Source organism: Vulpes vulpes, chromosome 4, assembly GCF_048418805.1.
Source record: "Vulpes vulpes isolate BD-2025 chromosome 4, VulVul3, whole genome shotgun sequence".
Lineage (NCBI taxonomy): Eukaryota > Metazoa > Chordata > Mammalia > Carnivora > Canidae > Vulpes > Vulpes vulpes.
This window is the reverse complement of record NC_132783.1, coordinates 32,532,649-32,556,787: the sequence shown is the minus strand read 5'-3', so window position 1 is coordinate 32,556,787 and position 24,139 is coordinate 32,532,649. Positions and strand designations below refer to the sequence as shown.

Genomic DNA, 24,139 nt, shown 5'->3' with positions numbered 1-24,139 from the left:
CAGTCGTGAGAGTTCTCTTCCATCAAAGAAAGTTTCCTATGCTGATTCTCCTTCCAAAGTTCTTTACCCCAAAGTATGAATAAAGTCATTGTGTAGAGAGAAGAGTATGGCAGCAGTCTGTAAAGGAGAAGCCACTGCCTCAGAAATTTTTGAGACGTTTTGGAGTTGTGGTTTGTTTCCTTAACCTTTGCTTTTCTAACTTTACTTTGGGGAACCCAGCAGGGGTATGAGGCAGCTCAGCATTCTCCCAGGATTATAATCATTGCGTGTGTGCTGGAATGAACATCAGAGTGCCGGGGACACATTTCTGGCAGCAGAAGCCAACAAGCTCAATCCCCTAAGGCAGTTTGGAAGACTGAGATATGACTCATCCCTCTACTTATTGATAAACTGTCATCGATTATTTGCATAATTTTAAAATGATCATGTTTTAAGTTGCTTATAATCATTGCTAAGCAGACCAAAACTTCCTAAAACAAAAATTACATCATAAATGGCTAAGTTAACTATTAAAATAAAAATAACATTATATTATCATTTAAATAATGGGGACATTTTTGACAATTAAGAAAATGTAAATTTTGGGCAGCCCGGGTGGCTCAGCGGTTTAGCGCCTGCCTTCAGCCTGGGACGTGATCCTGGTGTCCCAGGATCAAGTCCTATGTCAGGCTCCCTGCATGGAGCCTGCTTCTCCCTCTGCCTGTGTCTCTGCCTCTCTCTGTGTCTCTCATGAATAAATAAATAAAATCTTTAAAAAAAAAGTAAATATTCAAAGTCCTAAATTTTATCTGATGCTGTCAGTTAAAATGGGAATCATAGAAGTAGCAATGCAATAAATACATGTAGTCATTTGACACCTTTTGAGGTAGAGTCAAGATCTTTCCTTTGAATGTAGACCCCATTGATTAGAAGGAGGCTAAATGATCATCCTTACACAAAGAACATCACTATTACATACTATATCCTATGATATTTATATCTTGATAGTATTCATCCTGTGTATGTATGTATATATATATATATGCATATATATGTATTTTAAAAGATTGATTCATTATTTTGTTATTCATTATTCATTATTTTGGGGGTGGGGGACAGAAGGAGAGGGAGAAAGAAAGAATCTCAAGTAGACTCCCCACTGAGCATGGAGCCTGACACAAAGCTGGATCTCATGACCCTGATTTCATGACTGGATCTGAAATCAAGAGTTGGACACACTCAACCAACTGAGCCACCCTGGTGCCCAGTACTCATCCTGTATATTATGTTAAAGTGACATTATTCTGAGTGCAGAGCCTTTTGAAATTTTTGACATACTTTTTTTTCTAATCTGCTTTAATTGTCTCAACCACACCTAATTGAGTAGCAGTTATTTTTGGTGACTCGTCTTTGTTGAGATTTCCAAACTATTTACATTTGTTATTGTGGAAAATATTATTTACATACTATTTAAGTTACTACAGACATTCTGTTAGCATACACATTTGGTATAAATAGGTTGGGGACAAAACCAAATTAAGCCTGTCACCCCACTGATGGGAGCCATTGCATGTGGGCATTAGAAGGTGGCATACTTGCCAAGATCACTCATAATGCTGTTGTGATTTGGTGAGTATGTGATACAAAGAAAATGGTTGACAAGGGGAGTAGGCTAAGTGGAGGTCAGTTAAATACACTTTTTCTTTTGCATAAAACAAACCAGATGTTATCTGTTTACAAAACAGCATGTTAAGTGCTCATGCTTTATTTTTTACATCTTTCCTACATTATGAAATATTAAAAACTCATTATTAAGCCTTCCATCTATCATATCCTATTTTTATTGCTGTATTATCTGATTTAATTATATACTATTAAATTTGTGCATAGTACACTACCCATTTTAACTTTAAAGTGGTTTCTAATCTTAACTATAGAATCTTAGATTCTATAGCAGATGGAGTTGCCCATGATCATTTAATTATATGTTTGTTTTCTGTGTATTATTCATATGCATTTGTATAAAACCATATTTATATTTTAATAATCAAGTTTTCAAAAGACACTCCATTTTAAAGGAAAATATGTATTCATTTCTTATAACATTATTCTTAAGTAGGAAGACTTATTTATCATCCATTCAACAAATATTTATTGATGGCCTTCTAAAGGTCAAGCACTATATCATGAACTAATACATACTATACTTACTGCATTGCATATAGGGAGCATTTTTACTACCTATACAGGAAAAAAAAAAATCTGTGATTTGTGTGATCATTGTGTTACTCTTTCCGTTGCTACATATATTTGCTGGTAATAACTTTGATAGTATTCAATGACCGAACTAAAACAATGGTATTTCTACTCTTAAAAATTCCACTCTACTCTTAGATATTCAGAAAATATAGTCCTACTATCAGTGTCTGAAAATGTAAACTAAATACATCAGGCAATACAAACTAATCATTTTAAAAAACATTTCCATCACTTATTTTCAAATAGAGAAGCATCCTCTTGTGGAATGTTTCCTATGAAGGGCAAATCCTCTAGAACACCTCCGTAAAATAAACATTCCTGGTGTAGTCTAGTACAGTAGATATTCCTTCACATTTTTGAATCATTTATTTACACTGAGAATCTTAAATTTTTTTTATAAATTTATTTTTTATTGGTGTTAAATTTGCCAACATATAGAATAACACCCGGTGCTCATCCCGTCAAGTGCCCGCCTCAGTGCCTGTCTCCCAGTCCCCCCCACCCCCTGCCCACCTCCCCTTCCACCTCCCCTAGTTCGTTTCCCAGAGTTAGGAGTCTTTCATGTTCTGTCTCCCTTTGAGAATCTTAATTTTAAAAATCTTAATAAAATTAAAAAATTAAACAATAAAACAAAATAAAAAGCTTAAAAATAATAAAAATATTTTTAAATGCTTCTTAATAAAAGCTTAATAGGTTATTCATAGTTTAATAGGATGTCACTGTCTCTTTCCTATATTTTAAGTGAAAATCACTTTCTGCAATTTATATACTTTTCCAAATGGGTTGCAATTTAAATTGTATGGTACATCCATCTGAGCAACTTTCTCATAGCTGGGCCCTCAGGGATTCTGATTCAATTGTTCTGTGATAGGATCCAAGTGATGGTATTTAAAATTTTTCTCTAATAATTTTAATATGAAGCTAGAGTTGAAAACCACAGATAATGAATATAGGCTTTAATTTTTCCATGTTAAACTTATAAATTAATTACTATTAAAATAATTAAATGAAGGGGCACCTGGATTGTGCAGTAGGTTAAGCATCTGACTTGGTTTTGGCTCAGGCCATGATCTGAGATTGAGCCCCACATCTGGCTCCATGATCAATGCATGTAGAGTCTGCTTTAGATTCTCTCTTCCTCTGCTCCTCCCACTCATGCTCTCTCAAATAAATAGATAAATCTTTAAAATTAAAATGATTAAATGATAATAATCATTTATAATAGTCTTCTTAAGTTTGTTCGTTTAACCAATATTTATTGACCAGCTATTATTGTCCAGAACTTTGAATGAATGCTTTTGTCATTACCAAAGTTTAGTTTGTTTTCAGTGAATAAGACACTATGGAATTATTTAAACATCATAAACAACATGCAGGAAAGCTGAATTCAATCCTTTAATCTTCAACTGTGCCTTCATCAGGGTAATATGAGACTTTTCTTACTTTGTCCCCATTCTTCAACTGTTTTATCACTTAAAAGAAAATCTATTTAGTTGTAATATGGATTTTAAATATATTTTGCCTAATTTTATATCATTGATTTATTCAATATATATTTGAGAAGCACCTGCTATGTTTCAGGTTCTGTGGAAACATACTCTTTAATGACTCACACTCTTATGTGGGCACATACAGTTGTGTATGATGTGATATATGTGATATATATATGTATGTTGTAGCAGTACACAATACCAGATAATCACAGTTAAACAATTCATCAGGAAGGATTAGGGAATGTTTCTCCCAGGAAATAATATGTAATATGAGCCAAGAAAAGAGAGAAGAATATTTCTGGTCAAGGAAAGAATATATGGAAAAACTTAAGAGGTATTAGGGAACATAGCCTGTGAATATGGCTGGAGCATGAAGTGAGAAGAGGCCTCCCTCCTCCTTACTATATCACCTGGGTCTTCTGAGCTACTTTGTTTTGCTTTCTTTTCTGAGGAAATGGGGAACCACTGAAAGGGCATATAGTATCACATTATGATTTAATCAGTCCCTCTTGACACACAGGTATTATACATGTATATATGAATATATTTTCAAATTAGTTGAATTTCCTTGTAAATATATTTGAGGTTCTCTACTGCTTTTGGAAAGAAAATAATTGGTGATAGGGTCATTGTAGCCATTCAAAAAAGTCTGTAATATCTACGTTGCAAAGCTTAAAAACCTAAGACACCCTGTTTATTACTGTATTTTATTGACTTTAGTTGAAGATTTGATTTTCAGAGATTAGATTTTTAGAGTTCCCATAACAATGCCAATCAGTGCACTTATTGCATTTTCAGTGTAGAAACTAGAGATATGAATTTGAGACTTGACCATAGATTATATTTAAAGTAGTGAGATTTGAATTTTTTTTTTAAATCACTGTGGTATCCTTGGTGTCTGAAAACAATGTTTGGCATGTGGTAGGCACTCATAATTTTTCTTGAGTACCTAAATGACTAAAAAGTTCAGAGGTTCTTCAGTTTTAAGATGAATTTAATATTGAATTACAATTATAATAATGATGTTATACTAGCTGGTATTTATTGAGTGCTAACATATTCTAAGCACTTTTCTTAGAGTTCTTATATATATTATTTCATTTAATCTTCCTAACAATTTTATGAAGTACTAGTATTATTCCTGTTTTACAGATGAGAAAATTGAGATACAGAGAAATAAGGGAACTTGTTAAGCCTCTTAGCTTAAAAATGACAAAGTTAGAATTAGAACCTAGGCAGCCGGTCTCCAGAACTTGGTCTCTTAACATTGCGTCACATATCAGAAATGGAAGGCAGTGGACTTGGCAGCTCTGGAGTGCCTTTGCAGAAGATGAATAAGCAACAAACCAGAATTGTAGACCAATGAAATACCATAAGGATAATTGACTCTATTGTTGATCCTCTGATCCCAGAAGGGATGCATCACATTTTTTGCCCAAATAGTTTGTCTTTCACATTGTTTACAAGTTCTTTTCCAATGGCTTTGTTTTTAATAAATTGCATATGTTCATTGCTTCTTTTTCAAGCTTTTCTAGACATTACTTTGTTCATTTTAGGGAAGCCCTGAAAACATTAATCTGCTTTCCCAATATGACTAATTATTAATGCCATTGTTAAAGAATTTACTTTTCAAACAGGAACTTAAAATAATGAACTTCTCATATGACTTCACTGAAGTCAATGATCATTTATCTTCAGACAGAACAAATGACTTTTCCTGAAAGAGAATAAGCTTCCAGAGCATACATGTGGAAAGATGAAATGCTCAGGGACTGATGGCTTGTTGATGCTGTCCATGTGACCTCCTCTGTGATTCTTTTGCTCTTTTGATTTTAACATGTGTATTGATGATATTTTTCTTTCCAGACTATCACTGAAAAACACAAGCTAAATGTTCCTGAGACGATGACTGAGGTTCTTGATGTTTCTGATGAAGAAGGTAAGACTTATTCAGTCTCCTATGACACCTGTCATTGTCTTACACAAAGACAAGCTAGCAATCCTTTTTTCTCAGGGACTAATGAACTGGTACATTTAAAGTCACTTTTTTTTTTTTTGCCTTTGTTTCAAAACATCTACCTTTGTCATTTGGGGAAAAGAGGACAGTGATTAGTCTCTTTTCAGTGGGTATTATCTTTAATGCCTTACTAAATAGCAGAACTGGAAAAGGAGAAAGACACTGGAAATTGACCATCTGTCAAAAAAAATCTACTGGATAATACCATAATTATTAATATATGTTTTAATTATGTTAAAATACACTTTTTATTAAAATACCTTAAAGTGAAAGACTTTGAAGTGTACTCTCTCAGTGGTATATCAAGAAATTTCTGTTTCTCATTGGGCCAGATCAACAGAATACATTTTAAGTCTAGGAAAGGAGGTTTAAATAAGGTTAATAGCAAGTCAGTAAGTCATACTAATTCAACATAAAGATTTGATTTTTTTGAGTCCTAAAATATGCTCTGTATAGTTTTAGGATTTGATAAAAATAATCTTAAGACAGTGGATGTCAAAGTTTGAGAAGCCTGTACTCTAAAAGAAGTACAAGGGACTGCCTGGGGTGTGGATGGGGCATGGTGCTGCAGGTCTGTCCCTCCACAAGAGTTTCTGGCTTCCTTCCTACTTCAATTTGAGCAGTTGACCTTTCTTGAGTGAAAAAATCTGCCAAAAACACATGAATGCAGCAAATGAAGTGTTAACCAAATTTCAGTAGTACAGCTTTTGATCAAATGTATATGTTTGAAAAAATACTGCCATAAAAAATAGTACTAGTTAAAACTTGCCACACCAGTTAAAACTTGCTTCCACACTGGAGAAAGTCCCACCACTCCACTGCAGGCAGAGAGAAACTCTGCAGAAGACTAATCTGAGGGAAGGAGAAGCCAAAACCCAACATCAGAATGCGCACATCATACACCAAAGACACTTCCTGAAGCACCAGGCCCTGGACAATATAGGACCTCTTCTATAGCATTACTGTCAGGAGCAGGAAACATAACAGGCTTTCCAGATACACAGAAGATGACAGAGATCTAGACAAAGTGCCAGGATGGAGGGACTCATCTCAAAAGAAAGAATAAGAAGAGGTACATGGCCAGGCGTCTAATCAAAACAGATTTAAGTAATACACTTGAACCAGAATTTAAAACAACAGTAATTAGGATGCTAGCTGGACTTGAGAAAAGCATAGAAGACACTAAGGAGTCCTTTACTGCAGAGACAAAAGAACTAAAAACTAGTCAGGCTGAAAAGAATTAGTACTGTTCTCAATAATAATTGCTTCTACTGAGAAATAGAGTAGATTTTTAGGTTCTTCAAGATATAATCAGAAGGTAAAATTTTACATTGAGGAGTCATTATTTGGAGCCAGTTTGTTCACTGACTGGTAGTAGGCACTGGGTTATCTCAGCTCTTGCAAGAACTTATGACAAGAACGAGCACATATTTGGTTGGTATGTTATTATAAGTAAATTAATAATTGCCAAAGCTAGTATTTCCAAGTATTATTATAATTTTGTGTTCCATCCTAATACTTGCCAGCTAATTTTCAGCATTCGTATATGCACATCATATTTTGTTTTGTGGGATCATCTTTCTTAACAGCTTTTAAACAGTTTGGTGACTTTATTGATGGGGAAGTGCTTAGTGATTCAGGTACCTTTAGAGGAAGTTATTGGAGTGAAAGCTTTGCTTTTAATTTTTCTTAACTAGATAAAAGCAACTTGCTTTGTATTTAAATCTGGGTGTCTAATACTAATCTGTTTCTTTTAAAATAGCATGCGTACTATGGTTGGAGTTGTATATGTGTGCATGTCAGTGTGTAGATTTCATTAACTTGGATGCTTAAAGCTATAAATTGCTTAATCTATTAATGATTTTGCCACTCTTGTTGAGACCTATTAGTATAATTAAATTATCTAATGAGCATCATAAATATTTGACCAAAACTAATCTCTGTTTTTAGAATACAAATTCAGAGAAAAAAATAATTCTTTGTATAAGCTGACATTTAACTAGCATGAACCTGTTAAAACTAAGTTAGACTGCTTGACTGAATATACTTCAGATCATTCTGGGCTGAAGATATGTTTTAGATGTGGTTAAAAAATGTGAAATTGATAGTTACAGTGCAATTTTCGTAAGTAGCTAGGAATAAAAATAAAAACCTTTAAAAATAATTTAGGAGGAGCTTCGGCATATAGGGAAAAAGGAATAATATAAAATATTCTATTTACCAGGAGGTTTCCAAAGTACATGTGGTACCACTTTAAGCAAACCTATTACATGAAAATCTAAATTTATAAGTCAAATAGAGTGATTAATTAAATTTTTTAAAAAATTTCCTAACTGTTAAATAATTCCAATATCAATGGATTCAAAGTATTGACTGGCTTTAAAGAAATTCCACTTATATGAAATAGCTTTTTGGACCTGCTCACTGTATAATATAAGATCTAGCTATAATACCCTGTATTCTTTTATTAAAAATGTTATAGATTAAGAGTTTTTAGTGATAAAAGATCTTGCTTTGAGAGAAATACTGGCTAATGACCAAGAATATGGTCATTATGGTGAGAAAACAAGCTTTCCTTCTTTTAGACATAGCCAAAAACTTAGTAACATTTTTTTCCCCAGAAAGAAATTCAAGTTGAATAATTTTTATGTATAGGATATATTTGAATATTGTGAAATAACTTTTAGTACAAAGAATTAGTATAAAGAAATTTGGCGGTTGATGTTGCCAACTGTTTAATGTTTTATATGCTTAAAATGTTTTCATGGAACTTATTCGTATGGACAAAATACAGCCATATATTTTTTAAGATATTAGCCAATTCTTTCTTTTTTTAACAACTCTTCTGTTTTGATACTTGTGTGTATATCAATACTCAAAAGAATATTCTTTTTTTTTTTTAAAGACTTTATTTATTCATGAGAGACACAGAGAGAGGCAGAGACATAGGCAGAGGGAAGAGCAGGCTCCCTGTGAGGAACCTGATGCGGGACTTGATCCCAGGACCCTGGGATTATGACCTGAGCCAAAGGCAGATGCTCAACCACTGATACACCCAGGTGCTCTGTCATCCACTTTTCATATCTGCCTTGGGAGATAGAGAAGGAGAGATCTAGCACAGTTCCATAGAATTGCTGAAACTGAGGATTAATAGGAGGTGACACAGGTTTTAGAGAGTGGAGAAAGAACAGTATGGAAGGTCCTGAGATAGGAAAGCGCCAGAGAGAGACAGAGAAGGGCAAAATAATCCACTCATTCGGTTTGGCTCATGCATTAAAACATATTTGGCTTTGCTGTGAATGTTTAAATTCTTTACAGAAAAGTCCGGGAAATTAGGACATATTAAAATTTTTGATTAATGATTGAAACAATTAAATCTGATTTTTATAAAGATTAAACCAGCAGTTATAGATATACTAAAGAAGTGTATTAGGAAGAAATTGGAAGGAAGCAGATATCTGACCGAAGAGAAAACACTTATTAAACATTTCTAATGCTAAGTGCATTGTCTCATTTAATCCCCATAGCATCCGCATGAGATAGGCTATGATTTCCCCCTTATTTTTTTTCAGGTAAGGAAAGGCTCACCTGAACAGAAGGATGCTAAGACTTAAACACATGAAGTAGTTTGCTCAACAGCACACAGTCATTAAGTGGTGAATGGGGAATGTAAACGCAGTATGAAAGCTGTTATAATAGCTCAGTCATATTATAAATAAGTCCTGATGGAGCAACATGGCAGAGAAATGGAAGGAAATGGTGGAAATGGGAATTCAGTCTGAGAGTATTGTATTGTCCAGATGGAACACAGCTGTAAATGTAATCATCTGCATCTTCATAGGATCATGAGCTGATCCCTACCTTTGCTGACTCAGCGCCATAGCACTAAGTTATATGGGGGACTCAGGGGTGATAACACTTAGGTAACTAAAATACCTGTAGAAATGTGACCCATGTGTCCCATATACTCAAAGATTTGTGCATGGATGGTTTGTACGAACTTCACTAGTTCTGTGGAATGATGTGTACTACTACTAATTGAGAGAATGGCTGTGTGTTATGATGAAGTATAGGGGAAACATCTATTACTCCTTTTGACACACTTCTGCGAACACTTGACAGTGGAGCTCCTCACTTCCTCCTTGCATTACATGACAGATTCTGTATCCAATTATTCCTTTCACTTTTTCATATGTAAGAGTAGAGTTAGTCTTCCCAAACCCAACAAGTTTGCTTTTTTTTTTTTCCTGGAAATAATTTAGGCTTATATCCAAACCACACAATGCTCGTTTTTGGTAAACCAGTTCATAGAATTGATTTTAGAATTTTTTCTTCCTGAAATAAACAAGGGAGACCCCAACTTATTAGACTCATAAAAATACTCCTATGGAAAGATTGACCAATTACACAAGAGGAGGGAAATAGCAGGAATAAGTAAGTCCTACAAGGCTTATAATAAAATGTCTAACCTTGGTTTTATCATTGTTTAGACGCTAACTTTCTTCCTGGACTTTTTGCCATTGCTCACCATCATGTACTTTTACTTTGCCAGGTTATTTCATGTAGTACTCTCTAAATAAGTAATATGTATTACTCTTTCATTCATACTGTTTTTATTGTCCTCCATGACCCCTTACACATGAACCTCTCACCTGAAGTAGCCTCAACCTCTGCCCATTAAAAACAAATCCAGACAAATGATCAGCTCCAATTCCTTCTTCAGCGATTCCTTCTCCAGCTTCACTGGAATTTCCTAGGAATGTCACGAGGAATTATCACAAACTTGGTGGCTAAAATTTATTCTCTCACAGTTCTGGGAGTGAGATGTGTATAGCGGGTCCATGCTAGCATCTCACAGCTCTAGAGAAGAGTCTCTTTTGTCTCTTCCAGCTTCCAGTGGCTGTCAACGATTTTGGTGTTTGTTCCTTGGTTTGTAGACACATCACTCTAATCTCTGTAGCAGAGAGCATATGTAGCATTTTCCATATCTCTAAGGGCACTCACATTAGATTTATCCAATATGATCTCATCTAAGTCCTTAACTTATTTACATCTGTAAAGGCCCTATATTCAAATAAGTTCACATCCTTAGGTTCCAAATGGAAGTGAAATTTTGGGGCGACACCACTGAACCCACCACACCATCCTAACATGATCTCTCTCTCCTCTGACCTTTTTGGTTCTTAAAGTTGACCAACATCATGCATTTTGTGTTTGACTATAGTGTCATCTGTACATTGCTGTTATTATTACATCTTGCTTTGTGAGGGAACAATTTGAAGAAGAAAATATATGTAGGGGCAGGCCAGGGACCCCTTTAACAAACATTTTGAAAATTATACGGGATGCCTGGGTGGCTCAGGGGTCGAGCATCTGTCTGCCTTTGGCTCAGGGTGTGATCCCAGGGTCTGGGATTGAGTCCCACATTGAGCTCTTGCAGAGGGCCTACTTCTCCCTCTGCCTGTGTCTCTGCCCCCCTCTCTCTCTCATGAATAAATAAATAATATCTTAAAAAAAACTTATGTTTTCCTTGGTGTTATCAGATTTATGAATATTTAAACACAGTACAATTATATTTCTTTATAACATTAAAACTATTTTTTGTGTAAATGAAATTGAGCTCATATTTCATTAATGTGTTATTCTTTCACTATTTTGTATTAATAAAAACAATAGCTAATACTTATTCTGGCACTTTATTACATATTCTTATATGTTATTTAATTCATACAACTATTATATGAGATAGATTATTAATATCATTTCTATTTACTAGTTGTGGAAACAGGCTCTGAAAGATTAATAGGCCAGTATTAATCCAATAGGATTAGAATTTGAATCCAGGTCTACTCAACTTTTAATTAATACTCTGTGTAGCCTAACTCATTGTGCTAAAACTCAATAAAAATCTAATGGTGTCACTCAAGGAGCCACGAAAATATTTTCAGTGGTGAGACTTATGACTGTCTGTCAAATGTTAAATGCATTGGTTTTGAGACTAAAATCTTATGGTGAATAGATTACATCTCCATTTACTGGAAGGTCTTTTTTTTTTTCATTTAGTCTTTCATGAGCTTTAAGTAATTTAGAGAGCCAATAATCCTTTGATATATACCTGAGATCTTAAGATCATATATATAGTCAAACAATGAAATATCAGACATATCATTAGAATTCTTTAATGCTGTATGTTTATAAATTAGTGTTGATTTTGAACAATTATTTGAAACAAATGAGAATTAAATAAAATTTAACTTCGTTATAGGAATGAAGTACCTTCCTTCAAGCTTTCCTTTACATAGATCATAAGACTTAAGTAATATCTTAAAGAGTCATCAAAAATAGCTTCTCTCAGCTGTATTATTTTTTTCTCCATTTTAGCATATTAATGGTATATAAAGCCTTTCTGTGAATGAGGTATTATTTATTGAGTTACCTGAAAAAGATATTTTTGAAAGCATCCTATTTCTGTTCACAGGCAGGGAATGTACCCTTACCATTTGGGCTTCTAAATATGAGCTACTACACCTACTTATCTTTCTGCCACTACTTAATTACTTAGTTACTTTTTTCCCTGTAGTTCACCTTTGGGAAGCCACCTGGTTTCCAACAAAATATCCTTTTTATGTTCCATAATGTTTTTAAAATTAAAGTCCAGGTTGTTTATTAAAATGTCACAATCTCCTCCTTTCATTCTAGTGCTCTTTCCCCGATGTGTATATCTTGTTAATCTTATAAATCACATCTCTCCACATACTGTCTCACATGTTTGTTTTAGAGCAGTAGATATTTCTTAGTATATTACCAATGACATGAAGAGACTGTTAATGCCGGACATTATGTACACAATTAGTGGAACTGTGTCTAGAAGTTAAGTAGTCCACATGGTGGAAAAAGCTAAATAATACAAGCTAAAAACCAGCGATAGTGATAAAGAAACGAGTAACAAAAATGGACTGATATTAAGAGAATTACAATTCTCTTAATTCTTCTTGGTAAGCAATAGGAAAATGTGTCAAATATCATTTCTCTAAGTTTTAGCACTTGGTCGTTGCATGTGTTCTGCTTTTGGCTGCTGTGTGGTGTTCTGGTGATGTCAGTGCTATTCTGATGGTTTTCAAAATCATCATCATATTTTGTAGTGAATATGACATTCAACAAATAATTTTCACTCCATCTTCCTCTGATTGCTTCAAGGTGATGACACGATGACAGGCGATGGTGGAGAATACCTCCGGCCCGAGGATCTGAAAGAACTGGGTGATGACTCTCTACCCAGCAGTCAGTTCCTGGATGGTATGAATTACCTGCGATACAGCTTGGAGGGAGCTCGCTCCGACAGGTATTCACCTAAAGCCAACACTTGGTATCAGCCAGAAGGGAATGAAACACTTTTTCAAGATGTTAAAAAAAATAGACATAATTATGGATACTTAATAGGAACTGCACTACTCTTGGCATGTTCTATCTTACTGTATTCTCATGCAACTTTAAGTGCCTATTTTAAAGAACAGGAAACTGAAGCCTAGAGAGATTAAGTAACTTAGCAGAAGTCCAACAACTAGTAAGAAGCAGAGCAATGATAAGATTGCTCTGCGTTTCAGTATAGTGTTTGTAATCATTTTCCACATTTTTCTCTAGGCCAATAAAAAGGACCATTTTGCTTTATGCATATTTTTGTTAGTGGCATAATTTCTGTGAATAAAAATAGGTTGTGAAGAAGGATAAAAAAGAAACAAAAGGAAAATGCCTGAAACTGACTTTTTCATGAAAAAGAATTAGACCAGAATCCTTCAAGATCTTGAATACAAAAGCAATCTGAGGGGATCCCTGGGTGGCGCAGCGGTTTGGCGCCTGCCTTTGGCCCAGGGCGCGATCCTGGAGACCCGGGATCGAATCCCACATCAGGCTCCCGGTGTATGGAGCCTGCTTCTCCCTCTGCCTGTGTGTCTGCCCCTCTCTCTCTCTCTCTGTGACTATCATAAATAAATAAAAAAATAAAAAAAAAAAAAAAAAAAAAAAAAAAACAATCTGAGCAAAATCTGAAGGAGCACAAGTTCTACTGACAAATCTGAAGAGGTTTATGTCACATTCTGAAGTATAAAATCAATGTAATTTTTAAATTATTAGTAACTAGCACAACTGGCCTTTGTTATTATTTGAGGTAAGATGAATAAGAACATTCCATGATACCTCATCAAAAGAATGGCAATTTAGGTTAACATATGGTTGTCCATCCAGTGTAATGTTTTTCACTAATCAATAATCTTAGGTTTATAGTTTTAATTTTGGCTGTATTCAAAGCTGTAGCTAACATATGTGCAGTCTAAGAAATAAATACCTTAACGTGTAGTTAATTCTAAATGAATAATTAGCAAAAACATTTTTTTCATGGGGCTTTTCCTTGAGCATCAATGCCTCTTCTTTCCTTTTTTTTATTTTCAAACAATTCAGTGTGCATGTAATAAGTGCCTTTCTGGGCTGGCTTTGTGGCAGGTGCTAGAAGTACAAGCATGACCAGGAAACAATTGCTAAAATCATAGTCTAATGGGATGTGAGAGAGAGTCCCCACAGAGTGCAACTGAAGCCCCAGGGCTCAAGGGCTCAGGCTTCCTGGAGGCAATGAGCCCAAATTGAGACACAGTGATGGGGAAAGATGGTGGGAAATCTGGGGAGGGCATTTGAAGCCTTAATGAGATTGTGAGCATAGGCTCATGGTGTGTGAGAGAAAGAATAGCACTGTGTTGGCAGGGTGTAAATGTGAAGGAGGGGAGATCTTGTATGCATTTTAGATGGATGGTGTCCTCTGACCATGAGATAAGGATGAATTTTAGAGGAGAGCTGTCAAAGGGCTAAACCTGGCAGTGGCAACCATCTGAAAAACTATTGCAGGAGTATTAGCTGAAGCTCTTAAGAGAAGACTTGACCTTTAACCTTAGTGATAGCAATCATGGAGAGAATTTGGGAAGTGACAAATTTCAGAGCATTTCCACGAGGTAAAACCAGCCAAATTTGGTGATGGATTTCATGGGGTGGGTGAAGAAGAGGAAGATTAGATTGATCCCTTGGTTTCCATGACATTGATAGAGGATGGCTCTTGGGGTCAATAGACAAAAGGAGGAGCCACCCAGGGGGTAAGATGGGGGTACTGGTGATAGGGCCAGTGTCTTATATATTGGATTCTAACATACTGATAGATTTGGATCTCACGATCTGAAATTCTCAATAAGAGACTCCAAATTTTCATAAAATGAGATTTATAGCTTATACAAATTCATAATAATGTATAAATAATCATATTACTGTCAGAGAAAATACCCTTCATTTTCAACATGGTCTATTTCATCAAGTTCTTGATCTGATCCTTTTTCTTTCCTTCTTTGAAAGTACTAGGTTAAGAAAATTTACAGTTCTTTCTATAAAGTGGGGGTTCATGGTTTGATGATTCTACTTAAATTGAACATTTACCAACATGTAAAGGATGAGGATATGAAACAAACAGGTCACAGTCTGATCTCCAGGTCCACACTAGCATTTCAAGAACCCCAGATGGTATTCATGATCTCCAATATGGACTTCTTATAAGCAACATCTCATGTTCATGGATTTCTTGTTTCACTGATTTTTTTTCTTAACTTTTGTTTATGCAATTCAATGGGAGTTATCTTTTTTTGGTAACCATTTTTACTTTTCATTATTTATTTGGTATGCTTTCAATAGTACCATGCCCAGGTAGGTATTAAATAGCATGAAAACACCAGAACACTTCCTGGATACATCCACATTTCCCTGCTCACTGTGCAATGTGTGTGTGTGTGTATGTGTGTGTGTATGTGTATGTGTTGGCAGGAGGTGCTTATATTCTAGAATTATGGATTTATTTTCAAATTAGGATTTTTATGTATTGAATTGAATAACTGAGCTAGAAAGGGGACTCTATCACTAGCATAAGTCTATGACATGCCCCTGGCATGACTTTGTGTTAATGGTCACAGCTCCACCTTGTGGTTGGTAAAGCACTAGCATGACTTCCCCAGAGGAACCTTATCAGTCTGTGTATAGTTGGAGATGGAAGAAAAACCATTCTGATGCCTAAGATGTACATGGATGCAGGAGAACAAAAATAGATGCAATTTAATGTCCATTGATAAAAGTATATCCAAGTTCTTATTATTTAGATTTGTGTGTCTGTTTTATTTTCTTAATGCTTACAAATTAAATTTAATATAAAACACTAAGTAACAATGAGCCACAGAAGCTTTTCCATACAATAAAGCCAACATATTGAAATTTCTGGATATTCACTTGTTTAACAGGATTCAAAAAGTCCATTAATTGAATGTCTCATACTACAGCTCACTAAGATGTAGTTTCATTGAAAGATGTAATAATTACTACTTTCAATAAAATGAATTACTATGTATTATGTGTCTATAAAGTAGTTTACTATATAGTGCTAAGAAGTAAAACTTAAGACCATAACATAACTTTTGGCATACCCCTCCACTGAACAGCAAGTATAAATTTATACTCCCACAGATATGTGTTATTATACATTTATTAACTGAACAGGATGATGTCTGACTTAATGAAAATGAATTGTATTGGACTGTAAAATATTTAATTAACCTTGTTTGTAATGTTTTAAGTCAGGGTAGACAATTTTTTTATGCAGAGACTTGAATTATTCCTGATATTTGTGCTGCTTGTTATTCCGTTAGAACAATTTCTCTACTGTTGGAATATTCCAATTTTATTTAGTTAAGCAAATTCTATACATCAGAGAAAAGAGCAGTTAGAAACTATAAATATTGATTAAACCATGAATTAGCATTAGAAGGCAGTAAACCCTGAGCCAGAATAAAATCATAGAAGTAGAGCTATTCAGGCATAGTTCCAACTTATTCATTCTCCCTCCCTCTGTCTCTCCAACTTTTCTCTCTTTTCTCCATATCCTAATACTTTTCTCTCTCTTCCCTAATCTCCTTTTTTGTTTTAAGTCAACTTTATCGCTTTCTTTTCTTTCTTCTTCCTTTCTCTTCCTTTCCTGTTGGGGCTGTTGGGAAAGACAAAAACTGACACTAATACCCTTTCCCCCCTCCTGATTCAAACCAGTTGAGAGACAGATCTGGATATTAGGTAGATTGATATCAAAATCAAAATTGAAAAATCAATAAAAATCCGCCTTTATTGCTGATACATTGGTACCTCCCTGAGAGTGACAGTTGAGCCCCGGCTGCCTGCTTTCAAAGTTTGATCTTTACAATGGTGGCAGTTACGTCACTAGGTCTTCTTTGAGGGACCTTTATTTGCCATTCAGTTTGTTCCCCATCCAAGCTAAATTTCCATTTCCTTTCTGAGACCTCTGTTTCCTCTGTTCCAGTGCTGCATTTAAGAGTCATTTCTACCTCCTGACAGAGTCTCTACTTGCTGTTGGGAGCAGCCATGACTAGTCCCATACCTCAATGCCTCTTGCTCCTTTTGCTCTGTTCATTCGTATAGATCTAGCACTTTTACATGTATAAAGTTACAGTTTGGATCTTTGAATTCTAAAGCCACGGGTAGAGATTCCAAGTTAGCCCAGAGTTCATCAGAGCAGCCTGCAGCTTGTTTATAAAGTGCACCATCAAAATCCAACTACACACCCGTGAAACCAGCCCCAATATCTGCTGTCAGGACTAAAACCCCTATGGATGGGCTCAGTAAGGCATCTGGGCTGCCCCCGCCTTGGTTATGTCTGGAGCCTCAGCCTTCTTTGGGAGCCTATATAACCTAAAAGAGTGAATTACCAAATTATATTTAGATTTTGCTTATTATAAAACATTTATATAGGATCAGACAATCAACTCCTTTAATTCATGTTCCTTACCATCTAATATTCCAGGTCTATTTGGGGGGCATAAAAACTACAGTAGAATAGGAAGGAGAAGGCCCGGAGATTCCTGGGTGGCTCAGTGGTTTAGCACCTGCCTTAAGCCCAGGGCATGATCCTGGAGTCCTGGGATCAAGTCCCACATCAGGCTCCCTGCATGGAGCCTGCTCCTCCCTCTGCCTCCCAATCTCTCTCTCTCTCTCTCCGCCCCCCCCCATAAATAAATCTTTAAAAAAAAGGAAGGAGAAGGCCCTAAATTACTATGAATTATCTACCAAATGGTGATTTCCTCAAAGATAATTGAAGTTGGCTATACTGATACCTTATAAAAAAGACAGCATATGGCTTACAAAATTAGATATATTTGTAACATGAAAATAGTTTCTACTAATAAATATGCTAACCTGATACTTAGTCCATAATTCTATGGTGCTTCACTGGCCAAATACCTACTAGCTGAAAGTAAATTAAACTTTGCTTCTTTAAATATTGTGAAAGCTTGCGTATCTCTCTTTTTCCCTATGGGCTTTGGGCTAATATTTTGAATGCAGATATTTAATTCTTGGACTAACATGAATGAAATACAGCTTATATGAGATCTCAATCTATTCATCATTTGATTATACAAATTGATTAGGAAGGAATGAATTGCACTAATGCAAATGTCAAGTTTTACCCATCACATTTGCATCTGCAACTCGGAACTTTGAAATTCAGATTTATCAAAAATACAAAGCATTAGTTATCAAGGCCTAAATCCCATTTTGAAGCCAAACCTCATTTTTGGTTGTGTCATTGGCAGCTTGTTTTTGTGCTGGCAGATGTGTCTGTGTTCTGGGTTGGTGCTTAGAAACAGTTTCTCGTGCTCTTGCATCTTATTGCCACAGCAACCGGCACTCTTTGGTGCCTCACTCCCCACACACAGGACATGCAAAGGGAACAATGCTGCCCTTTGAAATAGCATTGTTGGAGACACCAGAGACAAACAAGAGGAACTCCACTTCCGCAGGAAGCATGCATCTGGCCACAGTTCATTTCACTCTGTACCTTCCAGGGGAATGCACCAATGTTCAGTCATTCACAGTTGGAGAGGAGGAGAATGAAACATGGACAGAATGGAAAATGAGAGAAAATGAAACTCGTGCTTTCATTTTGTTTTCTCCGAGGGTGGTCTATTTCCCCCTCTAATATTTTTCTTAGTTGCAGGGAGATTAACATTTAACACAGATTTAAGCAGTCTATCCTGGCATAGTTTCCTCTGTGAATTTCTTGTACTGGCAGTCAGTAAACGACAGTTGCTGGTTTCAGATATTTCTGGGAAGAAAATAAATCAGATTAGAAGTATCAAATGTTAACTTCTGGATTCCCTTGTGCCCTTGCCATTGAGTGCTAGGAACCAGTCAAAAGATGTGTGAGGTTAGCTGTTGGACAAAGAGGTAGGGCAACAGAGAGCTCTGTATTTTCTTCTCCCACGATTACGATTAATGTACCCCTGGAAGTTGCACTGTTAGCTAATAGCACACTTTTTTCACTCTCCTGCTCGGCTCATCATCCCATCCTCCCAACCCTGCTACTGCTGTGGGTATATGACCATGGCCTCCTGCCAACCTACCAGCCTCCGATCCTTCAGTTCCGACAGGTCTCACACCCTGAGCCATGCCTCTTACCTGAGGGACAGTGCCATGATTGACGACACAATGGTCATCCCCAGTCACCAGGTATGTGACTTTTTACTTTCATGCTTCAGTTTTCTGGAGAGCTCTTTGACATTACCCGTTGCTGAAAATGTCTGGAGCAAGTTTGTCAATCTAAAAAGAAATCCTCTTAATTGAGTTGACAAGCTAGCAGAAGAGGTGGTGGGCTTTTCTAAAGTGATATGCTGCTTGCTACTTCAGTTATACTGAATTCCCCCGTGGAGATTATATATAAAAATTAATTTCTTTATAAAAATCTCTGTTAAAGAAAAAAAGCAAGATAAGGGTGCGCTTAAGGCAGAAAATGGAAGGTACTGGTGGAACTACATCTTATATTGAAAAGTGTTATCTGTTATCAGAAAACTGTCAGAGGTTATTGTGGAATATTTTAATTTTAGGTGTGATTCGATCGGTTTTGGCTGGTTGGATATACAGCTATAGATGTGAATACCTACTCCTTTCCAAGACAATTGCACAAATGTGGTCTAATGTCAATAATATAACTTAAATGGGACTGTACTGTAAAAGATATATTTTAAATGGCTCGGTCTTATATTTTTAAATGAAAAGATGGTAATATCACCTTCCTGTGATACCACTTTTTAGGGTTCATTATATTTTATTTAATTGAAGGAAAGTCCTTTTATTAAATCCAGTGTTCTTTGTATTTAGGTGTCAACTCTAGCCAAGGAGGCAGAAAGGAATTCTTACCGTCTTAGCTGGGGCACTGAGAACTTAGACAACGTGGCTCTTTCTTCCAGCCCTATTCATTCAGGGTGAGTACATCAATATTATGTATCCAGATCAAGAGGTAAAAAGAGATGAGCGTGAAAATAACAGCTTTGTCCAGTAGCTTTAGCTGATAGCTAGCTTACAGGGGAAGTGACCTTTGTTTAAACTTGTAAATAACATTGCTTTATCCAATGTGGACTCTCTCTACACAGACAGACCAGCAAAAAGGGTCGAATTCAGCATAGAAAAACTGACTATTGTTTTAAAATAACTAGTAGAATTGCATCAGACAGCTTGCTAACTAACAAGAACATACCAGTGGCCTCCCTGCTGTTTACATTTTGTCTTAAAGACATCTTCAAAAGAGGAGCAGGATTATTTGCTCTCTAGAAAGTTCTATGTGCTAAGATTAACTGACTAGTTTAATAAATGCCTACCCTCACATAGTCATGAATTTAAAATAATGTTTACAGAAGTTTGAATCACACAAATATACAGAGGAGTTCATAGGCTGTTTGAAGTAGGGATATAACAAAAGGAAATTTCAATGCAACCAGTCAGGTTCCCAGTCACCTTCTAAAAGTCATCCAGATAATATGTAAATCATTACTTAAGAAATGCTGCCTGTTTGTATAAATTCAATAAAAAGTAGGACTTTGAGTTAATAGTTTTAAACATACTTATTCATAAGGTTTAACAATTCAATTATGCAGCAAATAATTTCCTTAAGGAGTTTTAAATGATAACCCTCTTCACAATTCGTTTTTCTCTTATATTTTGGTAGTTTCACTTTGTATAGTAATTTTATTATTACATATGAACTTTAAAAATATTTTTCACTTAATCACTTTCATTTTCACTTAAAAATGTGTTTTATCTGTGCAGTACTTTGATTTAAATTACTATCCCGAACTCCTTATGCATAATCCCTAGACCTATTTTGAGTGGTGGATCCTTCCTTATTCTTATTATTCTAAAATATTCTGTCAAGAAAAGCATTCAAAGATATTGTAGATAAAAACTTGGGAACTTTCAGTCTAATTGTCTACTACAGGCTCATAGAATATAAAATTAGTTATACAGATATTGAAAATAACTATAATATTCTTTTCCTTTTAAATAAGTGGAAGCCAATTCCTGATGCAAAAGTCATTTCAAGGGAATAAAAACCAAGTTAAAACCTCATCCAAATTTACTAACATATTTTTTAGATATAAAGTGAGATAATTAAGATCTGACATCTTTCCATTATCCTAAAAGCATAATATTGCATTCTGCTACTAAAATTTTCCACAATTCTAAGAAGAAAAGAGGCTTGGACCTAGAGTATCAAAGAATTAAAGAGTCTGGAAACCTATAATAAAATATTTGAAGTCTAAATCCAGCCTATAAGATGACAAAATTATTGTAGGCAACTGTGATTAACTTTCAATAGCCAAGTTTGTAAGAGTCAAAGTGTTAAGGTAATACTTCATTTTCAAAATAAATAATTGACTTTAAAAAAGGAATTTCTTAAAAAAAGTCTTTTAACTACTGAAGGGCAATAAAATACTCAGTTTAACTACATCATTTACATACCAATCGTATAAACTAGATACATGCATAAGTAGTTCTAGTTGATTACTTATGATAAAACAAGATCATCCAGTGGTTAGAAGTTAACCACTAATTAAGATGAGAGTCTTTAAACTCTTGTTCCATAATAAACTAAATTTTCTATGAACTTCAAACATGATCACTTGATTGTAAATAATTTTCCACTCTGGCTATAAATTAGAATTACCTCAGAGCTTTAAAAAAATATACCCAGACCCCACGCAAACCAATTACATCTGCATCTCTGTTGTTGAGGCCTTAACATGGGCATTTTTACAAGCACCAAAGGTCCAAATATGTGTGTTTTATGTATACTGTTAGAAAGAAACCACTTTGCCTAATAAAGCTTTGATTTTTGGGGGGAGATCTAGTTAATTAACATACATCTAGTTCTCTCTAATGCTTTTTTTTAAATTTCTTCCATTCACTTATTTGTTCTTCACACATTGTTAAATTCTACAAAGTACCAAACTTTGTGCCAGGTACTAAGGAAAGTAGATAAGTAAGATCTAGCCCTTACCTTTAAGAACCTCTCTGTCATTGGAAGACAATCCATGGAAGAGAAATAACATGGTGGTTAAGAGTACACTTTGGAGTCAGACCAATGAGAATTCAGATCCCGACTCTGACCCTCAATATGTGACACTGGGCAGGTTATATAAACTCTGAGTTTCAGTTTATCCATAAGATGAATGTTGTATTATGGACCCCACAGGGGAGCTTTATGGATTAAATGCTTCTTAAATAATTAACATTTTGCCTAGAAAGAATAAGTACTCAATTGATGATAGCCATTAGTATTTATATAACCCGCATACATCTTTCAAATCCTTCACAAATTCCAAATCAGTTAAGCAGAATGTATTCTGAATCCTCCAAATGACAATACCACTATAGTACAATTCATAATGGTAAGGTAATGTTTGACTTGATATTTTTATCAGGTAATCTGTCATCTAGTGAGGTCTCTAGAATTTGAAAACAATGCAACAGATGACTCTAATGGGATGAGTAATTACACTGAAAACATAATCATTTTGAGTGTCATGGTATTTAAGGCTACCATGATATTAAGGTATATGAGTCACTTTCATAATATCACATCTAATAATGATTTTTTTCATTTTATTCATTATACATTAGTTACCTGTATAGTAGTTTTTATATCTATTATTAAGGAACTAAGGTTTTCTTTAATTAATAGGGAGAATTCTTTTTTTTTTTTTAATAGGGAGAATTCTTGAGCTACTTCAAAATCTGCCCAGAATGTAATAAATAAATGATTCTTAGAGGAGATAACAAAGCCTTTTTTTAATGCACATGTCACTAATTTTGTGTATATTGTTCTATCTGATTCCAAAAAGGGATTTTAGAGTAATAGAAGACACAGCTTCTACCAATAAGTATATTAGTAATGTTCTTTTGTTTTTTCAATGACTAATGTCCATGACTACAAAAGAGTAGGTATCGGTACTTTTAAAAATCTACCTTACCCAATATGTACAGCCAATATCAATCCTGTAAGCAAAAGAAAGGCTGACAGTAATATTTTTTGTTTTTGTTCTTTGGATTGTGTTACTGATTCAAAATTTAATCAGTAGTCATTTTTAGCATCCTAGCAATAATCATACCAACATAAGCTTGGACAAGAATTTGAGTTTTATAATTCTCCATTTCAGAAGTACATAATGAATTAACAAATGAAAGGCACAGTTTTTAGTAATAGTTTTGTGATTCATTTTAAATGTTATAATTTCAGTGGTATTATTTTTATAGTTCTTTAATGACAGCCAAGTACCAACAATTAAATGCCATTCCCTGATATTTTGCTACAAAATATTATAGTAACTAGAAGTTGATAAGAAAGTGATCTATCAAAGCATTCCTTTTTCATAAAAAACATGTTGACAATTTTGCTGTGAATCTAAAACTACTCTAAAAAATAAAATCAGTAAAAAAAAAAAGATGTGAAGGCAATTAGCTCAAATAGTAGAATTTGACATTAGAAAGTCGAGACTGTTCCTCATTTGACAATATTAATATTTATCAAATACCTATATCAGTTAATTTAGTTATCTTGTTTCAAACACCCTAGTTTTTTTAAGGTACATGAAGGTAAATTCCTTTGGATGGAGAAAATTATTTTCTAAGTGGCAAAATAGCTGTTTTGTAAGGTTGGATTTCTGGCCCATTATACATGTATCCTTTTGTATATTGTCAGGTATTGAAAACACAAGTGAATCCTATGAAAACTTAGAGGGTTTTGCAGAAGAGCAGACTCAGGTAGAGGCATGAAAGGATTGTAAAGTGAGATTAGACGATATTACCAGTGAGGACAGCAAACCACAAAGTAAGCAATGAAAGCCTTGAGAAAAGCACTCTGCACAGTTTTTTGTTACCTACTAGTAGGTAATTAACATTACCTGCTCTACCTTATAGTTGATGCTACTGTTTGTTGTTGAAGCTATTCTTTATATTGAGCCTTTTCTGTCTGCAT

At 34.9% G+C, this 24,139-nt stretch overlaps 1 protein-coding gene across 50 annotated transcripts in view; it reads left to right on the top strand.

Moving 5' to 3' along the window:
• The window catches only part of ANK2 (ankyrin 2), a 543,251-nt gene that overhangs the window by 462,197 nt on the left and 56,915 nt on the right, over nucleotides 1-24,139 (top strand). For all 50 annotated transcript variants that reach the window (XM_072755468.1, XM_072755436.1, XM_072755431.1 and 47 more), the window contains 4 exons: nucleotides 5,598-5,670; nucleotides 12,946-13,090; nucleotides 19,236-19,338; nucleotides 19,987-20,090. In XM_072755468.1, coding sequence (XP_072611569.1) covers nucleotides 5,598-5,670; nucleotides 12,946-13,090; nucleotides 19,236-19,338; nucleotides 19,987-20,090 — 425 coding nt within the window. The remainder of the gene's footprint in view (nucleotides 1-5,597; nucleotides 5,671-12,945; nucleotides 13,091-19,235; nucleotides 19,339-19,986; nucleotides 20,091-24,139) is intronic.